The sequence below is a fragment of the Ranitomeya imitator genome, chromosome 10 (genome assembly GCF_032444005.1).
Source record: "Ranitomeya imitator isolate aRanImi1 chromosome 10, aRanImi1.pri, whole genome shotgun sequence".
NCBI classification, from domain to species: Eukaryota; Metazoa; Chordata; class Amphibia; order Anura; family Dendrobatidae; genus Ranitomeya; species Ranitomeya imitator.
The window spans coordinates 9,196,785-9,218,240 of record NC_091291.1 but is presented as its reverse complement, the minus strand read 5'-3'; the positions used below and the strand labels follow the sequence as shown (position 1 = coordinate 9,218,240).

The 21,456-nt window shown below is 47.4% G+C and overlaps 1 protein-coding gene across 2 annotated transcripts in view; it reads left to right on the top strand.

The window, feature by feature from the left end:
- LOC138651257 (sodium/potassium-transporting ATPase subunit gamma-like) overlaps window positions 1-13,797 on the top strand; it is a 31,941-nt gene extending 18,144 nt beyond the window's left edge. For both annotated transcript variants that reach the window (XM_069741311.1, XM_069741312.1), the window contains exons 2-6: window positions 7,998-8,033; window positions 9,784-9,858; window positions 11,674-11,707; window positions 12,476-12,516; window positions 13,003-13,797. In XM_069741311.1, the coding sequence (XP_069597412.1) occupies window positions 7,998-8,033; window positions 9,784-9,858; window positions 11,674-11,707; window positions 12,476-12,516; window positions 13,003-13,022 (206 nt within the window). In that variant the 3' untranslated portion in view covers window positions 13,023-13,797. The remainder of the gene's footprint in view (window positions 1-7,997; window positions 8,034-9,783; window positions 9,859-11,673; window positions 11,708-12,475; window positions 12,517-13,002) is intronic.
- Window positions 13,798-21,456: the final 7,659 nt, after the last annotated feature.

Here is a 21,456-nt window from a genome sequence, read left to right as displayed (position 1 = left end):
TTGTACATAGGGGCAGTATTATAGTAGTTATATTCTTGTACATAGGAGCAGTGTTATAGTAGTTATATTCTTGTACATAGGAGCAGTATTATAGTAGTTATATTATTGTACATAGGGGCAGTATTATAGTAGTTATATTCTTGTACATAGGAGCAGTATTATAGTAGTTATATTCTTGTACATAGGGGGCAGTATTATAGTAGTTATATTCTTATTCATAGTGGCAGTATTATAGTAGTTATATTCTTGTACATAGGAGCAGTATTATAGTAGTTATATTCTTGTACATAGGGGCAGTATTATAGTAGTTATATTCTTGAATATAGAGGCAGTATTATAGTAGTTATATTCTTGTACATAGGAGCAGTATTATAGTAGTTATATTCTTGTACATAGGAGCAGTATTATAGTAGTTATATTCTTGAATATAGAGGCAGTATTATAGTAGTTATATTCTTGTACATAGGGGCAGTATTATAGTAGTTATATTCTTGTACATAGGAGCAGTATTATAGTAGTTATATTCTTGTACATAGGGGCAGTATTATAGTAGTTATATTCTTGTACATAGGAGCAGTATTATAGTAGATATATTCTTGTACATAGGAGCAGTATTATAGTAGTTATATTATTGTACATAGGGGCAGTATTATAGTAGTTATATTCTTGTATATAGGGGCAGTATTATAGTAGTTATATTCTTGAATATAGGGGCAGTATTATAGTAGTTATATTCTTGAATATAGGGGCAGTATTACAGCACTTTTCAGTTAAGTTTGATAAAGTTAAAGAGATATGATCTATATATAAATCGCTTTTGTTATTTCCATTATGTCACTGACAATTCATTGTGTAAATCTGCTGCCTCGGTGAAGTGTCCGTCCAGTTCGCTGTATTGACCTTCCGTTCCCTGTTGAGGACGCGCTGTGTTTCTTTGTTTCCTGCATTAATGTCACTGTAGGATAAGACAAGAGCCCTCGCCGTCTGTGATGCTATCTGTAAATAACACCGCTATAATACTGATACTTCTGGTGTAATATTGAGGTTACGTGACGTTTATACTCCGAGTGCCTCTTTCATTCATTTTACATTTAGGCTCAGAATTCGTTTTCTTCCTTAATTCGCGCTGATAGATAGATGCGTCCCGGCCACCGCCGATCACTTTGTGGCTAATGGACGGCTTTCCTCCGGCTCTTGTCAGGAGCAGTCGGCTGTGAATGTGCTGACTCCATGTCTCCTTACAAGACAATGAATATGAGAAGCTTCATGAGATGCGCAGAGGGTCCCCAAAGTGCCGTCCGCCCCTCTCCAGCACCTTCCACAGATTTCCTGCTGATACATTTACTGTATTTCTGAAGGATTTATTCTTATATTGTTACATGCATGAACAATTTCTAAAAAAATACCCCAAAGTGGCCCCTTTTATCTTCTAGGGCTTATTATTCCATCATGTTCATCCATCCTGGGGCCGACCCCAGCACCCCTCTGTCACGGGGTCCTTCTCCGGTATTAGACAATCAACAGAGCAAGAGAGTAGTGAACAATTCCAAGACCTTCATTTAGGCAAAAATACGAAAGGTCCATAAACGGTCCACCACACAAAGGATAAAATAGTCCAGAACACGAATGCAGTTCATTAAGAGGATAAAAGTCCAACAATCCATAAGACAGAGGATAGCATAGTCCATATACTCTTCCTTCTCTCTGAGGTGCTGTGATCACATCATAGTTCCACACAGGATCTGACTTCCCAACTCCTGTCCTCCGCAGCCCTCTTCTTATGTCCAGGGGTAGTCAGACAGGTTGAGGTGGTTTTCAGGTCTTCCAGACCTGACCAGGGTGCCTTGTGGATTAAGGCACTGCAGGGAGTCGTTCCCAAGGAGGATATCTGCAGGAAGTCCTCCCATAACTCCAATCCAACACAGTTTTTCTCCAAAACCATAATCCAAACGTACCAAAGCTCGCTGTATATATTTGCGGACACCTCCTATGAGGACATTGGGAATTCCCGGACCCTCGTGAATGGCCTCGGGTCGAACCACACGGGGGTCAACGATAGTCAGGAATGCCCCGTGTTTCTAAATCCCAACACTTTGTATCCATCGATTAAGACGTCCTGCAGGTGGCATTGCCGTTGCTCTGGGTAGCTAAGGGACCAAGGCCGGAATCCGTACACTCCAGTAGGGGTATCTATGGTGCCGTGGTCGGTGGTCCACTCTGGAGGGGGTGGTGGTAGCTCTTCCTCAGGCAGGATGGAGTGCACAAGATGCACTGGACGAGGTGGATCTCCCTCCGAATCCTTGAGGGACAGCCAGACTGCAAATGTCCAGGTTGCCCACACCCATAACATCTCCTCTCTGTGATACCCCCAGGTCAAGGTCGGAACTGTTGGGGCCCAGGATTGTGAGGCGCGATTGTCATCGGCTTGTGACTAGGTGGAAGGGCAGATATAATTGGAGGGGGACGGGGTGCAGGAGAAGGCCGTGGTTCATTGTCCAGAAGCCTCCTCCATTGTGGCCGAATAGTTAGGGCTTCATCGGCCAGGGCTGCAGCTCTATCCATGGTGCATGACGTGAGCTCCCGGACCCATTCCCATACCGCTGCGGGGCACTTGGCAAGAAATTGTTCTATAAGGAACGCCGGTATAACATCTTCCACAGTAAAGGCGTTTTCTGCTTCCAGCCATCTCCGACATGCCTGGGACATCTTATGTGCATACATCCTAAACAATCCCCCCCTGGTGCATGGGAGGTCTCGGAACTTGGCCCTATATGAGTCTGGGGTGATAGCATGGTAATCCAGGATAGTCTACTTTACAGTGTTATAATCCCAATTCCGCTGTGAGTCAACGGTTCTGTAAACCTCCGCCAGGCTACCGTTCAGGAGTCCCACTAACAAACGCATCCACCTCCATTACAGCACGCTGCTGCTCAAAGTCCTTGAAGAACCCCTCCACATCTCCGTACTCCTCATCAAATGGCTTAAACTCTGTCCGGGTGATCCGTACAGACTCTCGGATCGTTGGGTTTAGATTCCACATTGCGTTACTCCCTCTTTCTAGCTCCATTGCTTCTTGTCTCCGCTGTGCCCGGCGGGCATCCTCCTCCTTGTACTCCTGAGATACACCTGGACCTAGAACCACCATCTCTTCTTCCTACCACACCACCCACTGGCTTTTTGGGGTGGGGTCCTCGTATCTAGTGCTCGTCCTTCAGACATATGGGAGGAGGTGGCCGGGCTGGCACCCACCAATAGGTCAATTAAGGCCTCTTTAGTCAGTCCCTGGTAGTTCAGGCCCAGGTCTCTGGCTCTCTCCTGTAAACTGGATACAGTCCAATTTCTGTATTCACTCTGTGTGTGGTTCTCCATTAGGTTACGCTCTGTTGATCCCACCGCTGCCACCAGTTGTCACAGGGTCCTTCTCTGGTATCATACAATCAACAGAGCAAGAGAATAATGAACAATCCCAAGACCTTTATTATAGGCAAAGTACGAAAGGTCACATACACGATCCACCACACAAAGGTTAAAATAGTCCAGAACACGAATGCAGTTCAGTAACAGGATAAAAGTCCAACAATCCAGCAGAGGATAGCACAGTCCATATACTCTTCTTTTCTCTGAGATGCTGTGAACACATCATAGTTCCACACAGGATCTGACTTCCCCGCTCCTGTCCTCCCCAGCCCCCTCCTTATGTCCAGGGGTAGTCAGACAGGTTGGGGTGGTTTTCAGGCCTCCAACACCTGACCAAGGGGCCTGGTGGATTAAGGCACTGCAGGGGGTCATTGTTTCAACAAGGTCAATATGTCGTTAGCATATTAGCAAACTGGATTATTCACTGACCATGTGAGAAGACAACAATACAGTACTGTGGGGGCTGATATCAGATGGCAACTACAGCCACTCATCAATTAGCAAATAACTCACCCTATAAGAGAGCACCATGATAATCAGTAAAATATTAATACAAATAAAATGATATCCACATACCATCACACCATCCCTCATGGGAAGAGTTCCCCTGGGATTGATTGCTTCTTATAGGATAGGTACAGGTGGTCCGACCCCCGCGGAGCACGCTGCACTTTACTTCTCTCCTCTTAATCCATTAGATAAAAAAAGATTTCTCATCACATGGCGGTTGTATTTATTTTAGCACCGCCGTAGGATTAATACAATGTCACACATGGTATAGATTTTGCATTCGGGGCCTTACATTAAGATACAACTCCCTGAAAGTCGTAATGCTTCATTCCATCTTCCCTCTGGGTCTGATACTAAGGAACTTTGTTTTGCTGCACAATTTGCCTTTTCAGTAAACATCTTCCAGCTCTTGCTCTCTTCTGCCTCCTGGTGGCCAGCAGTGGAGTTGCACTCAATACTCTTCCATCTGTTGCTCTCTTCTGCCTCCTGGTGGCCAGCAGTGGAGTTGCACTGAATACTCTTCCATCTCTTGCTCTCTTCTGCCTCCTGGTGGCCAGCAGTGGAGTTGCAATCAATACTCTTCCATCTCTTGCTCCCTTCTGCCTCCTGGTGGCCAGCAGTGGAGTTGCACTGAATACTCTTCCATCTGTTGCTCTCTTCTGCCTCCTGGTGGCCAGCAGTGGAGTTGCAATCAATACTCTTCCATCTCTTGCTCTCTTCTGCCTCCTGGTGGCCAGCAGTGGAGTTGCAATCAATACTCTTCCATCTCTTGCTCTCTTCTGCCTCCTGGTGGCCAGCAGTGGAGTTGCAATCAATACTCTTCCATCTCTTGCTCCCTTCTGCCTCCTGGTGGCCAGCAGTGGAGTTGCACTCAATACTCCTCCAGTTCTTGCTCTCTTCTGCCTCCTGGTGGCCAGCAGTGGAGTTGCCCTCAATACTCTTCCATCTCTTGCTCTCTTCTGCCTCCTGGTGGCCAGCAGTGGAGTTGCACTCAATACTCCTCCAGTTCTTGCTCTCTTCTGCCTCCTGGTGGCCAGCAGTGGAGTTGCACTCAATACTCCTCCAGTTCTTGCTCTCTTCTGCCTCCTGGTGGCCAGCAGTGGAGTTGCCCTCAATACTCTTCCAGCTCTTGCTCTCTTCTGCCTCCTGGTGGCCAGCAGTGGAGTTGCACTCAATACTCCTCCAGTTCTTGCTCTCTTCTGCCTCCTGGTGGCCAGCAGTGGAGTTCCACTCAATACTCCTCCAGTTCTTGCTCTCTTCTGCCTCCTGGTGGCCAGCAGTGGAGTTGCACTCAATACTCTTCCATCTCTTGCTCTCTTCTGCCTCCTGGTGGCCAACAGTGGAGTTGAAATCAATACTCTTCCAGTTCTTGCTCTCTTCTGCCTCCTGGTGGCCAACAGTGGAGTTGAAATCAATACTCTTCCAGTTCTTGCTCTCTTCTGCCTCCTGGTGGCCAGCAGTGGAGCTGCACTCAATACTCTTCCAGCTCTTGCTCTCTTCTGCCTCCTGGTGGCCAGCAGTGGAGTTGCACTCAATACTCTTCCATCTCTTGCTCTCTTCTGCCTCCTGGTGGCCAGCAGTGGAGTTGAAATCAATACTCTTCCTACTCTTGCTCTCTTCTGCCTCCTGGTGGCCAGCAGTGGAGTTGAAATCAATACTCTTCCTACTCTTGCTCTCTTCTGCCTCCTGGTGGCCAGCAGTGGAGTTGCACCCAATACTCTTCCAGCTCTTGCTCTCTTCTGCCTTCTGTTGGCCAGCAGTGGAGTTGCACCCAATACTCTTCCATCTCTTGCTCTCTTCTGCCTTCTGTTGGCCAGCAGTGGAGTTGCACTCAATACTCTTCCATCTCTTGCTCTCTTCTGCCTCCTGGTGGCCAGCAGTGGAGCTGCACTGAATACTCTTCCATCTCTTGCTCTCTTCTGCCTCCTGGTGGCCAGCAGTGGAGCTGCACTGAATACTCTTCCATCTCTTGCTCTCTTCTGCCTCCTGGTGGCCAGCAGTGGAGTTGCACTCAATACTCTTCCATCTCTTGCTCTCTTCTGCCTCCTGGTGGCCAGCAGTGGAGTTGCACTCAATACTCTTCCATCTCTTGCTCTCTTCTGCCTCCTGGTGGCCAGCAGTGGAGTTGCACTCAATACTCTTCCATCTCTTGCTCTCTTCTGCCTCCTGGTGGCCAACAGTGGAGTTGCAATCAATACTCTTCCATCTCTTGCTCTCTTCTGCCTCCTGGTGGCCAGCAGTGGAGTTGCACTCAATACTCTTCCATCTCTTGCTCTCTTCTGCCTCCTGGTGGCCAGCAGTGGAGTTAATAATAATAATAATAATCTTTATTTTTATATAGCGCTAACATATTCCGCAGCGCTTTACAGTTTTGCACACATTATCATCACTGTCCCTGATGGGGCTCACAATCTAAATTCCCTATCCCTATGTCTTTGGAATGTGGGAGGAAACCGGAGTACCCGGAGGAAACCCACGCAAACACGGGGAGAACATACAAACTCCTTGCAGATGTTGTCCAAGGTGGATTAGAACCCAGGACCCAAGCGCTGCAAGGCTGCAGTGCTATCCACTGAGCCACCGTGCTGCACGCAATACTCTTCCACCTCTTGCTCTCTTCTGCCTCCTGGTGGCCAACAGTGGAGTTGAAATCAATACTCTTCCAGTTCTTGCTCTCTTCTGCCTCCTGGTGGCCAGCAGTGGAGATGAAATCAATACTCTTCCTACTCTTGCTCTCTTCTGCCTCCTGGTGGCCAGCAGTGGAGTTGCACTCAATACTCTTCCATCTCTTGCTCTCTTCTGCCTCCTGGTGGCCAGCAGTGGAGTTGCACTCAATACTCTTCCAGCTCTTGCTCTCTTCTGCCTCCTGGTGGCCAGCAGTGGAGTTGCACTCAATACTCTTCCAGCTCTTGCTCTCTTCTGCCTCCTGGTGGCCAGCAGTGGAGCTGCACTCAATGCTCTTCCATCTCTTGCTCTCTTCTGCCTCCTGGTGGCCAACAGTGGAGTTGCAATCAATACTCTTCCATCTCTTGCTCTCTTCTGCCTCCTGGTGGCCAGCAGTGGAGTTGCACTCAATACTCTTCCATCTCTTGCTCTCTTCTGCCTCCTGGTGGCCAGCAGTGGAGTTGCACGCAATACTCTTCCATCTCTTGCTCTCTTCTGCCTCCTGGTGGCCAACAGTGGAGTTGAAATCAATACTCTTCCAGTTCTTGCTCTCTTCTGCCTCCTGGTGGCCAGCAGTGGAGTTGCAATCAATACTCTTCCAGTTCTTGCTCTCTTCTGCCTCCTGGTGGCCAGCAATGGAGTTGCAATCAATACTCTTCCATCTCTTGCTCTCTTCTGCCTCCTGGTGGCCAGCAGTGGAGTTGCACTGAATACTCTTCTAGCTCTTGCTCTCTTCTGCCTCCTGGTGGCCAGCAGTGGAGCTGCACTCAATACTCTTCTGCCTCCTGGTGGCCAGCAGTGGAGTTGCACTCAATACTCTTCCAGCTCTTGCTCTCTTCTGCCTCCTGGTGGCGAGCAGTGGAGTTGCACTCAATACTCTTCCAGCTTTGAAAGACTCAGATCCTGGCTGTTAATCCCTGCATAAAAATGTCCAACCGTTACATTCCCAGCACGCGGCTCAAAGCAGACTCAGACACTTAGAAATAAAAATCAATCGCAGACTTTTCGCTCCTGGCCCCAGGAATTAATGCTCTTAAGAATCCTGAACTCACTTTGCTCTCTTGCTGCAATTGTCCTAGCGATGTGCAAAGTGTAGACTGGGGGTCTCTACCATTAGATAGACCCTTTAATGTTTGAGCGTCTGAGACCCTACAAGGGTACCCGAAAAATTACATCTAATAAGTGACTCCAATCCTAAAAATAAATCCTTATTCTTCTGGGCAATGGGGGAAATCTGCAAGTTGGGGTCTGGATTTTCCAATAAGCCTCAAGGTTGGACGTTGCGGTATTATGGTGGAATCCATGCATTTTACTCTACATTCGTGGGTGGAAAGGAATGGGCTATGTGGGGTTAATGCATAGATCATGTGATCGCTATAATTTGGACTTTTCTGTCTTTCTCGCAGTCAACATATACGGAAATGAAAACCCTTTTGTCTATGGTAAGTCCAGAGCAGATAATAGCATATTATTCAATATTCTGGGGATCGGGTACATTTATACCGCCAGTATTGGAAGGCGATCATTGGATACAGCTTCTTCAAAGATAACATACAAAACCGCTATCCAATGTCCATATTTTACACTAAATCCCGTAATAATATTCCTATACAACGCTAACATCATATCATCATAATATTAATGAACACAATATTATAAATAATCCCGCCATACTGTGCCCAAATAGTATTGCTACACTGTGTTCACATCATCTCACTATAATATGCCCAAATAATCCCAATGTACACAGAATTATAAATAATGCCGCCATACAGTGGCCTAATAGTTTTCTATACAGCATGTATCATATCACTATAATAAGCCCAAAAAATACCATTACATAGTAATATAAATATTGCCAGACCGTGCCCAATTAGTATTGCTATACAGTGCTCACATCATATCACTATATTCTACACAAATGATACCAATGCACACAACATAATAAATAATACTGCCATAAAATGGCCAAATAGTATTGCTATATAGCACGAACATCACATTACTATATTCTGCATAAATAATACCAATATATACAATTATAAATAATACTGCCATACAGTGCTTAAATAGTATTGCTGTACAGTGATAATATCATATCATAACATTCTCAAACAATTTAAAAGTACACAATAATATAGTAATACCGCCACATAGTGCTCAAATAGTATTAGTTATAATAATATATAATATGCCCAAATAATACCAATATATACCGAATTATAAATGCCGCCATAAATTTCATTATTAATTCTCTCTATGTAGCGCTGATCATATCACTATAATATGCCCATATAAATATTGCCACCAGACAGTGCCAAGTAGTATTCTTATACAGAGCTCACGTCATATCATTATAGTATGCACAAATAATTCCATTGTACACAGTAGTAATATTCCTATACAGCGCTCACATCATATCATTATAATTTTTCCAAATACCAATGAACACAATATTATAAATAATACCGCCACATAGTGCTCAAATAATTTTGCTACAGTGTGTTTAGATCATCTCGCCATAATATGCACAAATAATCCCAATGTTCACAGAATTATAAATAATGCCGCCATACACTGCCGTAATAGTTTTCTATACAGCACTCATATCACTATAGCATGTGTCAATAATACCAATGCACACAGTAATATACAAGACAGTGCCAAGTAGTATTCTTTTACAGAACTGACATCACGTCATTATAGGTCGCACAAATAATCCCATTGTACGCAGAATTTTATATAATACCGCCAGTGCGCCAATAGTATCGCTATAAAATGCTCACAAAGAATACCAGTGTAGCACAGTCAAGTAATACTGTAATACTGTGCCCTAGTATTTTTGTATAACGTTTACATGTTAGCACTTTATGTCCAAATAATACCAATGTGCACAGTACTATAAATAATGCTACCATACAGTGCCCTAATAGGATGAAAGGGCGATTACTGTTCGGCAATATAGTAGGGGCAATGTATGGCGGCATTATTTATAATACTGTGCACATTGGGATAATTTGCGAATATGCTCTATACTATACCCTAATAACACCAATGTACACAGTGCAATAATAATAATGCCGCCATATAGTGATCTTATGAGAACTGCACATAATAGAAACTGTAATAGACTCGAAATAAGAAGCTCCGCCCCCGAGGATCCGTCACTTCTCCGACCTTCTCTGATTTCAGATTATGAAACTCTACGGATGACCGGACTTATTCTTGCAATCGTCATGTTTGTATTGGGGATCATCACTGCTATTAGTAAGTATCGCCATCCCCCGGCCATAATTAAAGGGGTAGTTCCAGGTAGAAGACCCCTGGCAGGAGTGGACACAAGCAGAGAAATATATGGGCCCTTCATTATAACACACCATTTCACCTGTATTTGGAAGTGTTAGTGGCCTGTGGTCCAATGGGCCTGATACAAAATGTGGCCCCGGGTCCCTACCGCCATGTTTGTCAGATGTTTAGGCCTTTGCAGTGTTTATATCCTATAAGACATACACCTTCACTCTCCATGTAATAATGTCCCCGTCCTGGCCCCTTCCTGTAATAGCGTCCCCTGTACTTTGCCTTTTCCTGTTATAATGTCAATGCACATGAGCCCTTTTCTGGTATAATGTCCCCCATCATGGGCCACTTCCTGGTATGTCCCCTTTCCTGGTATAATGTCTCCCATCATGAGCCCGTTTCTGGTATAATGTCTCCCATCCCCGACCTCATTCTGGTATAATGTCCCTCATCCTGAGCCCCTTCCTTGTATAATGACCCCCATCCAGGGCTCCTTCATGGTATAATGTATTCTTTCTTGGTATAGTGTTCCCCATCATGGGTCCCTTCCTGATATAATGTCCCCATCCTGAGCCCCTTCCTGGTATAATAACCCCCATCCTGGACCTCATTCTGGTATAATGTCCCCCATCCTGAGCCACTTCCTGGTATCATGTCCCCATCCTCTATCTCATTCTGGTATATTGTCCTCCATCCTTATCCCCTTCGTGGTGTAATGTCCTCCATCCTGGACCTTATTCAGGTATAATGTCCCCCGCCCTGAGCCTCTTCCTTGTATTATGTCCCCATCCTCTACCTCATTCTGGTATAATGTCCCCATCCTGAACCCCTTCCTGGTATAATGTTCCCCATCCTCTGCCTCATTCTGGTATAATGTCCTCCATCTTGAGCCCCTTCCTGGTATAATGTTCCCCATCCTCGACCTCATTCTGGTATAATGTTCCCATCCTGGGCCCCTTCCTGGTATAATGTCCCCCATCCTCGACCTCATTCTGGTATAATGTCCCAATCCTGAGCCCCTTCCTTGCATAATGTCCCCCATCCTTGACCTCATTCTGGTATAATCTCCCCATCCTGAACCCCTTCCTGATATAATGTCCCCCATCCTCTGCCTCATTCTGGTATAATGTCCCCATCCTGAGCCCCTTCCTTGCATAATGTCCCCCATCCTTGACCTCATTCTGGTATAATCTCCCCATCCTGAGCCCCTTCCTGGTATAATGTCCCCCATCCTTGACCTCATTCTGGTGTAATATCCTCCATCCTGAGCCCCTTCCTTGTATAATGTCCCCCATCCTCGATCTCATTCTGGTATAATGTCCCCATCCTGGACCTCATTCCTGGTATAATGTCCCCCATCCTCTACTTTATTGTGGTATAATGTCTCCCACCCTGAGCCTCTTCCAGGTATAATATCCCCCACCCTGAGCCTCTTCCTGGTATAATGTCCTCCATCCTCTACTTCACTGTGGTATAATGTCCCCCATTCTGACCCTCTTACAGGTATAATGTCCCCCACCCTGAGCCTCTTCCTGGTATAATGTCCCCCATCCTGACCCCCTTCCTGGTAATGTCCCCCATCTTTGACCTCACTCTGGTATAATGTCCCCCATCCTGAGCCCCTTCCTGGTGTAATGTCCCCATCCTCATTCTGGTATTATGTCCCTCACCTTGTGCCCCCGATTATGTGCACTATCGATTGATTCTTGCAAAGACAAAAGCGTCCTGTATCCTTCTGTCGACCCCCAAAGATCAATAATAATTTATTTTCTATTTTTTCAACAGGTAATAAATTCAAATGCAAACAAAAGAATGCAAAGTAAGTGACAAGCCCCGCCCTCGCCCAGACCCTTGCCCCGCCCTCGCCCAGACCCTTGTCCCCGCTTATATATCCCAATTCTTCTCTATCTTCACTTTAACTTCAGATTAAAACCATTTTTTTTTGGAACCTTTCTAGGAGACTGAACATTCGGTCTCCTCAATGCGGCTCCTGCCGGGCAGGATGAATACATTGTATCAGCGCCAGTGCGACAAAATTTATAACAATAGCAGCTGTCAATCTGCCCCCAGCGAGAGGTCGGCTCTGGGTGAACCCGCTGCCATCAGAGGCATCGCACCTGCTGTGCCAGCTTCTATAATGAATTGCCCAGTCTCTTTTATACCAGCCGCCGCCGCAGCTGATGCTCAGACGGACATGTTATATTTATAGAGCCCCACCACCACCACCTCTCCCACTCTGTCTGGTATTCATGAATACCATCAATAGCTCTTAAACCGGCATTAATCATTTATTAGATTTCAAAGGCAATTATTGCATTCATCTAGTGGTCCATTTACTTGAAACCTCATTTTCAGCTCCCCCCCCCCCCCCCCGCATTTACTATAACTATATACATTCTGAGAAGTAATTCACTTAAGAGGCCACAAGGGGGCATGAGCGTTCCAGCAAGGCTGAAATACTGTCGGTCCTGTCATTCTCCACAGCTGCCACTGGGGGGCAGCAGATTGTGTTTCATAACTGCTCATTATTGAATCAACTATTTAATATAAAATATAATTAATTTATTTATTTTACTTTTCGACTTAGTGGATCCCAATCTGATGGACGGCAACCTCTACAAACTCAAAGTAAGTGGAATTCTTTATAGAGTTCTCTACTGATGTCATTATGGGGGTGGAGCCAGATGTCATTATGGGGGTGGAGCCAGATGTCATTATGGGGGTGGAGCCAGATGTCATTATGGGGGTGGAGCCAGATGTCATTATGGGGGTGGAGCCAGATGTCATTATGGGGGTGGAGCCAGATGTCATTCTGGGGGTGGAGCCAGATGTCATTCTGGGGGTGGAGCCAGATGTCATTCTGGGGGTGGAGCCAGATTTTGAGGGAAGGGAGCGGTGGTGAGAGTTGGCAGTTGGGTGGTGGTGGGAGAAGTTGAGGAGCGGTGCCAGATTTCTCCGTGATCCATCTTCCAAAGAGGCAAAGTTCCTTTAAGGGGGAGACGAGCGGTGCTACATTTCTTAAAAGAAGAGGTCGTTAAGTGTTTGGAGACCTGGTCTTGTTAGAGGGGGTGGTCTTCCATTATGTAATCCTTCTTGTATCCTTTCCCCCCGCAGCTCCTGCCGGCAGCGTATAGTCCACGGTCCTCCACCCTTCATCTCTGCTGCAGGATTCGGTCTCTGGACTGCCTCTCGTCATGTAACGATGGGGGAAGGGATCAAAAAAACGAATTTGCCCCCATCGATGTCAATGTCCCGGATAGCGTGTTCGATGCATGCGTGTCTCCCCCCTGCGTGACTCCCCCATTCCCACGGCCAAGAAAAGAAAAGAAAAAAAAAAAAACACACACACAGAGCTTCCATTTCTCCTCTGCCGAGAAGATCGACGCCAAGACGCCTCCAACCGGAGATGCACAAAGATTCAGACAGGGGGCGCTACGGCTGAGCAGATCCATCTATCCAATGGGAACATCCACCCAAAATATCAGCACAAAGCTGCGGGCTGCCCCCACCTCCCCCCACCGCACCTAGAATGTAGGGTCCAAGCAGCTACCCCCAAAAATCGGATTCTAAATCTCTCCAAAACGTAAGATCTAAGGGGTTAATGGGTAACACTGCCCCCCCCACCCCGGCCCCACACGAATACACAACGCTCCACCAGGTCTGACGCCGCTGCTCTCCTGCGCTCTTCCACGAATGAATGGGTTAAATCTGGTGGATGGTGGGAAAAAAGCAACTCCCCCCCCCCCCCCAAATCATTTGTATATAGCATGTGACATAAATCTATATTAATAAATGGCTGTAAGAGGATAGATCTATATCTGATATATGCGCATGGATTATATATGCAAATTAGATTTTTTTTCGCTCTTCTTCCCCAGACGCGCCAATAAAACAAGATATTTCTATAAATTCTTAGTCCTGTGTGATTCTTGTGTCTCAGGATTAATTACACGTTACCGAATTCATTTAAAGGGGGCCGCTAACGAGCAATGTGGAGGTTTTGGTGGACCCCCATGTGCTGTTTTCCACTTCTCCCCTTCCCGTGTAATCTGGAGGTTTTGGTGGACCCCCCCATGTGCCGTTTTCCGCTTCTTCCCGAGTAATGTGGAGGTTTTGGTGGACCCCCCATGTGCCGTTTTCCGCTTCTTCCCGAGTAATGTGGAGGTTTTGGTGGACACCCTATGTGCCGTTGTCTGCTTCTTCCCTTCCCGTGTAATGTGGAGGTTTTGCTGGACCCCCATGTGCCGTTTTCCGCTTCTTCCCGTGTAATCTGGAGGTTTTGGTGGACCCCCCATGTGCCGTTCTCCTCTTCCCGAGTAATGTGGAGGTTTTGGTGGACCCCCCATGTGCCATTCTCCTCTTCTCCCCTTCCCGTGTAATGTGCCGTTTTCCTCTTCTTCCCTTCCTGTGTAATGTGGAGGTTTTGGTGGACCCCCATGTGCCGTTTTCCTCTTCTCCCCTTCCCGTGTAATCTGGAGGTTTTGGTGGACCCCCATGTGCCGTTTTCCTCTTCTCCCCTTCCCGTGTAATCTGGAGGTTTTGGTGGACCCCCATGTGCCGTTTTCCTCTTCTCCCCTTCCCGTGTAATCTGGAGGTTTTGGTGGACCCCCCATGTGCCGTTTTCCTCTTCTCCCCTTCCCGTGTAATCTGGAGGTTTTGGTGGACCCCCCATGTGCCGTTTTCCTCTTCTCCCCTTCCCGTGTAATCTGGAGGTTTTGGTGGACCCCCCATGTGCCGTTTTCCTCTTCTCCCCTTCCCGTGTAATCTGGAGGTTTTGGTGGACCCCCCATGTGCCGTTCTCCTCTTCTCCCCTTCCCGTGTAATCTGGAGGTTTTGGTGGACCCCCCATGTGCCGTTCTCCTCTTCTCCCCTTCCCGTGTAATGTGGAGGTTTTGGTGGACCCCCATGTGCCGTTCTCCTCTTCTCCCCTTCCCGTGTAATGTGGAGGTTTTGGTGGACCCCCCATGTGCCGTTTTCCTCTTCTCCCCTTCCCGTGTAATCTGGAGGTTTTGGTGAACCCCCATGTGCCGTTCTCCTCTTCTCCCCTTCCCGTGTAATCTGGAGGTTTTGGTGGACCCCCCATGTGCCGTTTTCCTCTTCTCCCCTTCCCGTGTAATCTGGAGGTTTTGGTGGACCCCCATGTGCCGTTCTCCTCTTCTCCCCTTCCCGTGTAATCTGGAGGTTTTGGTGGACCCCCCATGTGCCGTTTTCCTCTTCTCCCCTTCCCGTGTAATCTGGAGGTTTTGGTGGACCCCCCATGTGCCGTTTTCCTCTTCTCCCCTTCCCGTGTAATCTGGAGGTTTTGGTGGACCCCCCATGTGCCGTTCTCCTCTTCTCCCCTTCCCGTGTAATGTGGAGGTTTTGGTGGACCCCCCATGTGCCGTTCTCCTCTTCTCCCCTTCCCGTGTAATGTGGAGGTTTTGGTGGACCCCCATGTGCCGTTCTCCTCTTCTCCCCTTCCCGTGTAATGTGGAGGTTTTGGTGGACCCCCCATGTGCCGTTTTCCTCTTCTCCCCTTCCCGTGTAATCTGGAGGTTTTGGTGGACCCCCATGTGCCGTTCTCCTCTTCTCCCCTTCCCGTGTAATCTGGAGGTTTTGGTGGACCCCCATGTGCCGTTTTCCTCTTCTCCCCTTCCCGTGTAATCTGGAGGTTTTGGTGGACCCCCCATGTGCCGTTTTCCTCTTCTCCCCTTCCCGTGTAATCTGGAGGTTTTGGTGGACCCCCCATGTGCCGTTCTCCTCTTCTCCCCTTCCCGTGTAATGTGGAGGTTTTGGTGGACCCCCCATGTGCCGTTCTCCTCTTCTCCCCTTCCCGTGTAATGTGGAGGTTTTGGTGGACCCCCATGTGCCGTTCTCCTCTTCTCCCCTTCCCGTGTAATGTGGAGGTTTTGGTGGACCCCCCATGTGCCGTTTTCCACTTCTTCCCTTCCCGTGTAATCTGGAGGTATTGGTGGACCCCCATGAGCCGTTTTTCTCTTCTCCCCTTCCCGTGTAATGTGGAGGTTTTGGTGGACCCCCATGTGCCATTTTCCACTTCTTCCCTTCCCGTGTAATGTGGAGGTTTTGGTGGACCCCCATGTGCCGTTCTCCTCTTCTCCCCTTCCCGTGTAATGTGGAGGTTTTGGTGGACCCCCCATGTGCCGTTTTCCACTTCTTCCCTTCCCGTGTAATCTGGAGGTATTGGTGGACCCCCATGAGCCGTTTTTCTCTTCTCCCCTTCCCGTGTAATGTGGAGGTTTTGGTGGACCCCCTATGTGCTATTTTCTGCCTTTTCCCTTCCCGTGTAATCTGGAGGTATTGGTGGACCCCCCATGAGCCGTTTTTCTCTTCTCCCCTTCCCGTGTAATGTGGAGGTTTTGGTGGACCCCCATGTGCCGTTTTCCACTTCTCCCCTTCCCGTGTAATGTGGAGGTTTTGGTGGACCCCCATGTGCCGTTCTCCTCTTCTCCCCTTCCCGTGTAATCTGGAGGTTTTGGTGGACCCCTATGTGCCGTTTTCCACTTCTTCCCTTCCCGTGTAATCTGGAGGTATTGGTGGACCCCCATGTGCCGTTTTCCTCTTCTCCCCTTCCCGTGTAATCTGGAGGTTTTGGTGGACCCCCCATGTGCCGTTTTCCTCTTCTCCCCTTCCCGTGTAATCTGGAGGTTTTGGTGGACCCCCCATGTGCCGTTCTCCTCTTCTCCCCTTCCCGAGTAATGTGGAGGTTTTGGTGGACCCCCATGTGCCGTTTTCCTCTTCTCCCCTTCCCGTGTAATGTGGAGGTTTTGGTGGACCCCCATGTGCCGTTCTCCTCTTCTCCCCTTCCCGTGTAATGTGGAGGTTTTGGTGGACCCCCATGTGCCGTTTTCCACTTCTTCCCTTCCCGTGTAATCTGGAGGTATTGGTGGACCCCCCATGAGCCGTTTTTCTCTTCTCCCCTTCCCGTGTAATGTGGAGGTATTGGTGGACCCCCCATGAGCCGTTTTTCTCTTCTCCCCTTCCCGTGTAATCTGGAGGTATTGGTGGACCCCCCATGAGCCGTTTTTCTCTTCTCCCCTTCCCGTGTAATGTGGAGGTTTTGGTGGACCCCCTATGTGCTATTTTCTGCCTTTTCCCTTCCCGTGTAATCTGGAGGTCTTGCTGGACCCCCATGCGCTGTTCTACTTTCAGTTGTCTCCCAGTTTTTCTAGAAAAAGATGAACATGAAATTACGGGAGGACATTTTATTCCGGGGACAATTAATCAATTAATAAAACCTGAAGCTGAGATCAGAGACCCCCGGAGCCCACCCTGTGCCCCTCATTGAGCCTCTGTCCCTCCCCTCTGTATTTCTGAATTATTAAATGAGGCTGATAAATAATGCAGCAGGGATTTCACCGTTCTGCGCTCCCCCTGCAGCCCCCCCCCTCGCACTCCTCACAGGGGCCCCGGCCCCCACTATTAACCCTGCAATGGCCGGACCCAAAACTGTACACGGTCTGTGCACCAAGAAGAGACCCTGCAATGTGCAATGTACTGCAGTATCAACCCCTAAATCACCGGGGATCTGCAGTGCGATGCGGCACTGCCCTCGCTGCAGCAGCTCCGCGCAGGGAAGCGCTGCACTATTAACCCTGCAATGGCCGAACATCGTCTGCATCAGTTGTGTGGAAAAGTGTTCACCCCCCCTTCCCGATTTCTTATTCGTTTGCATGTTTGTCGCACTTAAATGTTTCCAATCACTAAACAGATGTAAATATTAGACAAAGATAAAACAAGTAATCACAACATTCAGTTTATAAATTAAAGTTTTTATTATTAAGGGAAAAAGAAATCCAAACCTAGAGGGTCCTGTGTGAAAAAGTGATTGCCCCCTTCCTTAACACATAAATTAACTGTGGCCTATCACATCTCTGAGAAACAGAGTTCACATTCCCTGGGCACGCACAGGCCTGACTACTGCACACCTGTTCTCAATCAAGAAATCACTTAAATAGGACCTGCCTGACAAAGTGAGGTAGACCCAAAAAAAAGATCCTAAAAACCTAGACATCATGCCGCAATCCAAAGAAATTCTGGAACCAATGAGAACCAAAGTAATTGAGATCTATTAGTATAAAAAATGTTATAATGCCATTTCTAAAGCTTTGGCAGGATTAGATACACTGCTCAGTCAGTATCACACAGGGCAGGATTAGATACACGGCTCAGCAGTCAGTATCACACAGAAGAGGATTAGATACACAGCTCAGCAGTATCACACAGGAGAGGATTATATACACAGCTCAGCAGACAGTATCACACAGGATAGGATTAGATACACAGCTCAGCAGACAGTATCACACAGGAGAGGATTAGATACACAGCTCAGCAGTCAGTATCACACAGGATAGGATTAGATACACGGCTCAGCAGACAGTATCACACAGGAGAGGATTAGATACACAGCTCAGCAGAATCACACAGGAGAGGATTAGATACACAGCTCAGCAGACAGTATCACACAGGATAGGATTAGATACACAGCTCAGCAGTCAGTATCACACAGGAGAGGATTAGATACACAGCTCAGCAGAATCACACAGGAGAGGATTATATACACATCTCAGCAGACAGTATCACACAGGATAGGATTAGATACACAGCTCAGCAGACAGTATCACACAGGAGAGGATTAGATACACAGCTCAGCAGTCAGTATCACACAGGATAGGATTAGATACACGGCTCAGCAGACAGTATCACACAGGAGAGGATTAGATACACGACTCAGCAGACAGTATCACACAGGAGAGGATTAGATACACAGCTCAGCAGCCAGTATCACACAGGAGAGGATTAGATACACGGCTCAGCAGACAGTATCACACAGGAGAGGATTAGATACACGGCTCAGCAGACAGTATCACACAGGAGAGGATTAGATACACGGCTCAGCAGTCAGTATCACACAGGAGAGGATTAGATACACGGCTCAGCAGTCAGTATCACACAGGAGAGGATTAGATACACGGCTCAGCAGTCAGTATCACACAGGAGAGGATTAGATACAGGGCTCAGCAGTCAGTATCACACAGGAGAGGATTAGATACACAGCTCAGCAGTCAGTATCACACAGGAGAGGATTAGATACACGACTCAGCAGACAGTATCACACAGGAGAGGATTAGATACACAGCTCAGCAGTCAGTATCACACAGGAGAGGATTAGATACACGGCTCAGCAGTCAGTATCACACAGGAGAGGATTAGATACAGGGCTCAGCAGTCAGTATCACACAGGATAGGATTAGATACACAGCTCAGCAGTCAGTATCACACAGGAGAGGATTAGATACACGACTCAGCAGACAGTATCACACAGGAGAGGATTAGATACACAGCTCAGCAGTCAGTATCACACAGGAGAGGATTAGATACACGGCTCAGCAGACAGTATCACACAGGAGAGGATTAGATACACGGCTCAGCAGACAGTATCACACAGGAGAGGATTAGATACACGGCTCAGCAGTCAGTATCACACAGGAGAGGATTAGATACACTGCTCAGTCAGTATCACACAGGGCAGGATTAGATACACGGCTCAGCAGTCAGTATCACACAGAAGAGGATTAGATACACAGCTCAGCAGTATCACACAGGAGAGGATTATATACACAGCTCAGCAGACAGTATCACACAGGATAGGATTAGATACACAGCTCAGCAGACAGTATCACACAGGAGAGGATTAGATACACAGCTCAGCAGTCAGTATCACACAGGATAGGATTAGATACACGGCTCAGCAGACAGTATCACACAGGAGAGGATTAGATACACAGCTCAGCAGAATCACACAGGAGAGGATTAGATACACAGCTCAGCAGACAGTATCACACAGGATAGGATTAGATACACAGCTCAGCAGTCAGTATCACACAGGAGAGGATTAGATACACAGCTCAGCAGAATCACACAGGAGAGGATTATATACACATCTCAGCAGACAGTATCACACAGGATAGGATTAGATACACAGCTCAGCAGACAGTATCACACAGGAGAGGATTAGATACACAGCTCAGCAGTCAGTATCACACAGGATAGGATTAGATACACGGCTCAGCAGACAGTATCACACAGGAGAGGATTAGATACACGACTCAGCAGACAGTATCACACAGGAGAGGATTAGATACACAGCTCAGCAGTCAGTATCACACAGGAGAGGATTAGATACACGGCTCAGCAGACAGTATCACACAGGAGAGGATTAGATACACGGCTCAGCAGACAGTATCACACAGGAGAGGATTAGATACACGGCTCAGCAGTCAGTATCACACAGGAGAGGATTAGATACACGGCTCAGCAGTCAGTATCACACAGGAGAGGATTAGATACACGGCTCAGCAGTCAGTATCACACAGGAGAGGATTAGATACAGGGCTCAGCAGTCAGTATCACACAGGATAGGATTAGATACACAGCTCAGCAGTCAGTATCACACAGGAGAGGATTAGATACACAGCTCAGCAGTCAGTATCACACAGGAGAGGATTAGATACACAGCTCAGCAGACAGTATCACACAGGATAGGGTTAGATACAGGGCTCAGCAGTCAGTATCGCACAGGAGAGGATTAGATACACGGCTCAGCAGACAGTATCACACAGGAGAGGATTAGATACACAGCTCAGCAGTCAGTATCACACAGGAGAGGATTAGATACACAGCTCAGCAGAATCACACAGGAGAGGATTATATACACAGCTCAGCAGACAGTATCACACAGGATAGGATTAGATACAGGGCTCAGCAGTCAGTATCACACAGGATAGGATTAGATACACAGCTCAGCAGTCAGTATCACACAGGAGAGGATTAGATACACAGCTCAGCAGTCAGTATCACACAGGAGAGGATTAGATACACAGCTCAGCAGACAGTATCACACAGGATAGGGTTAGATACAGGGCTCAGCAGTCAGTATTGCACAGGAGAGGATTAGATACACGGCTCAGCAGACAGTATCACACAGGAGAGGATTAGATACACAGCTCAGCAGTCAGTATCACACAGGAGAGGATTAGATACACAGCTCAGCAGAATCACACAGGAGAGGATTAGATACACAGCTCAGCAGACAGTATCACACAGGATAGGATTAGATACACAGCTCAGCAGTCAGTATCACACAGGATAGGATTAGATACACGGCTCAGCAGACAGTATCACACAGGAGAGGATTAGATACACGGCTCAGCAGTCAGTATCACACAGGAGAGGATTAGATACACTGCTCAGTCAGTATCACACAGGGCAGGATTAGATACACGGCTCAGCAGTCAGTATCACACAGAAGAGGATTAGATACACAGGTCAGCAGTATCACACAGGAGAGGATTATATACACAGCTCAGCAGACAGTATCACACAGGATAGGATTAGATACACAGCTCAGCAGACAGTATCACACAGGAGAGGATTAGATACACAGCTCAGCAGTCAGTATCACACAGGATAGGATTAGATACACGGCTCAGCAGACAGTATCACACAGGAGAGGATTAGATACACAGCTCAGCAGAATCACACAGGAGAGGATTAGATACACAGCTCAGC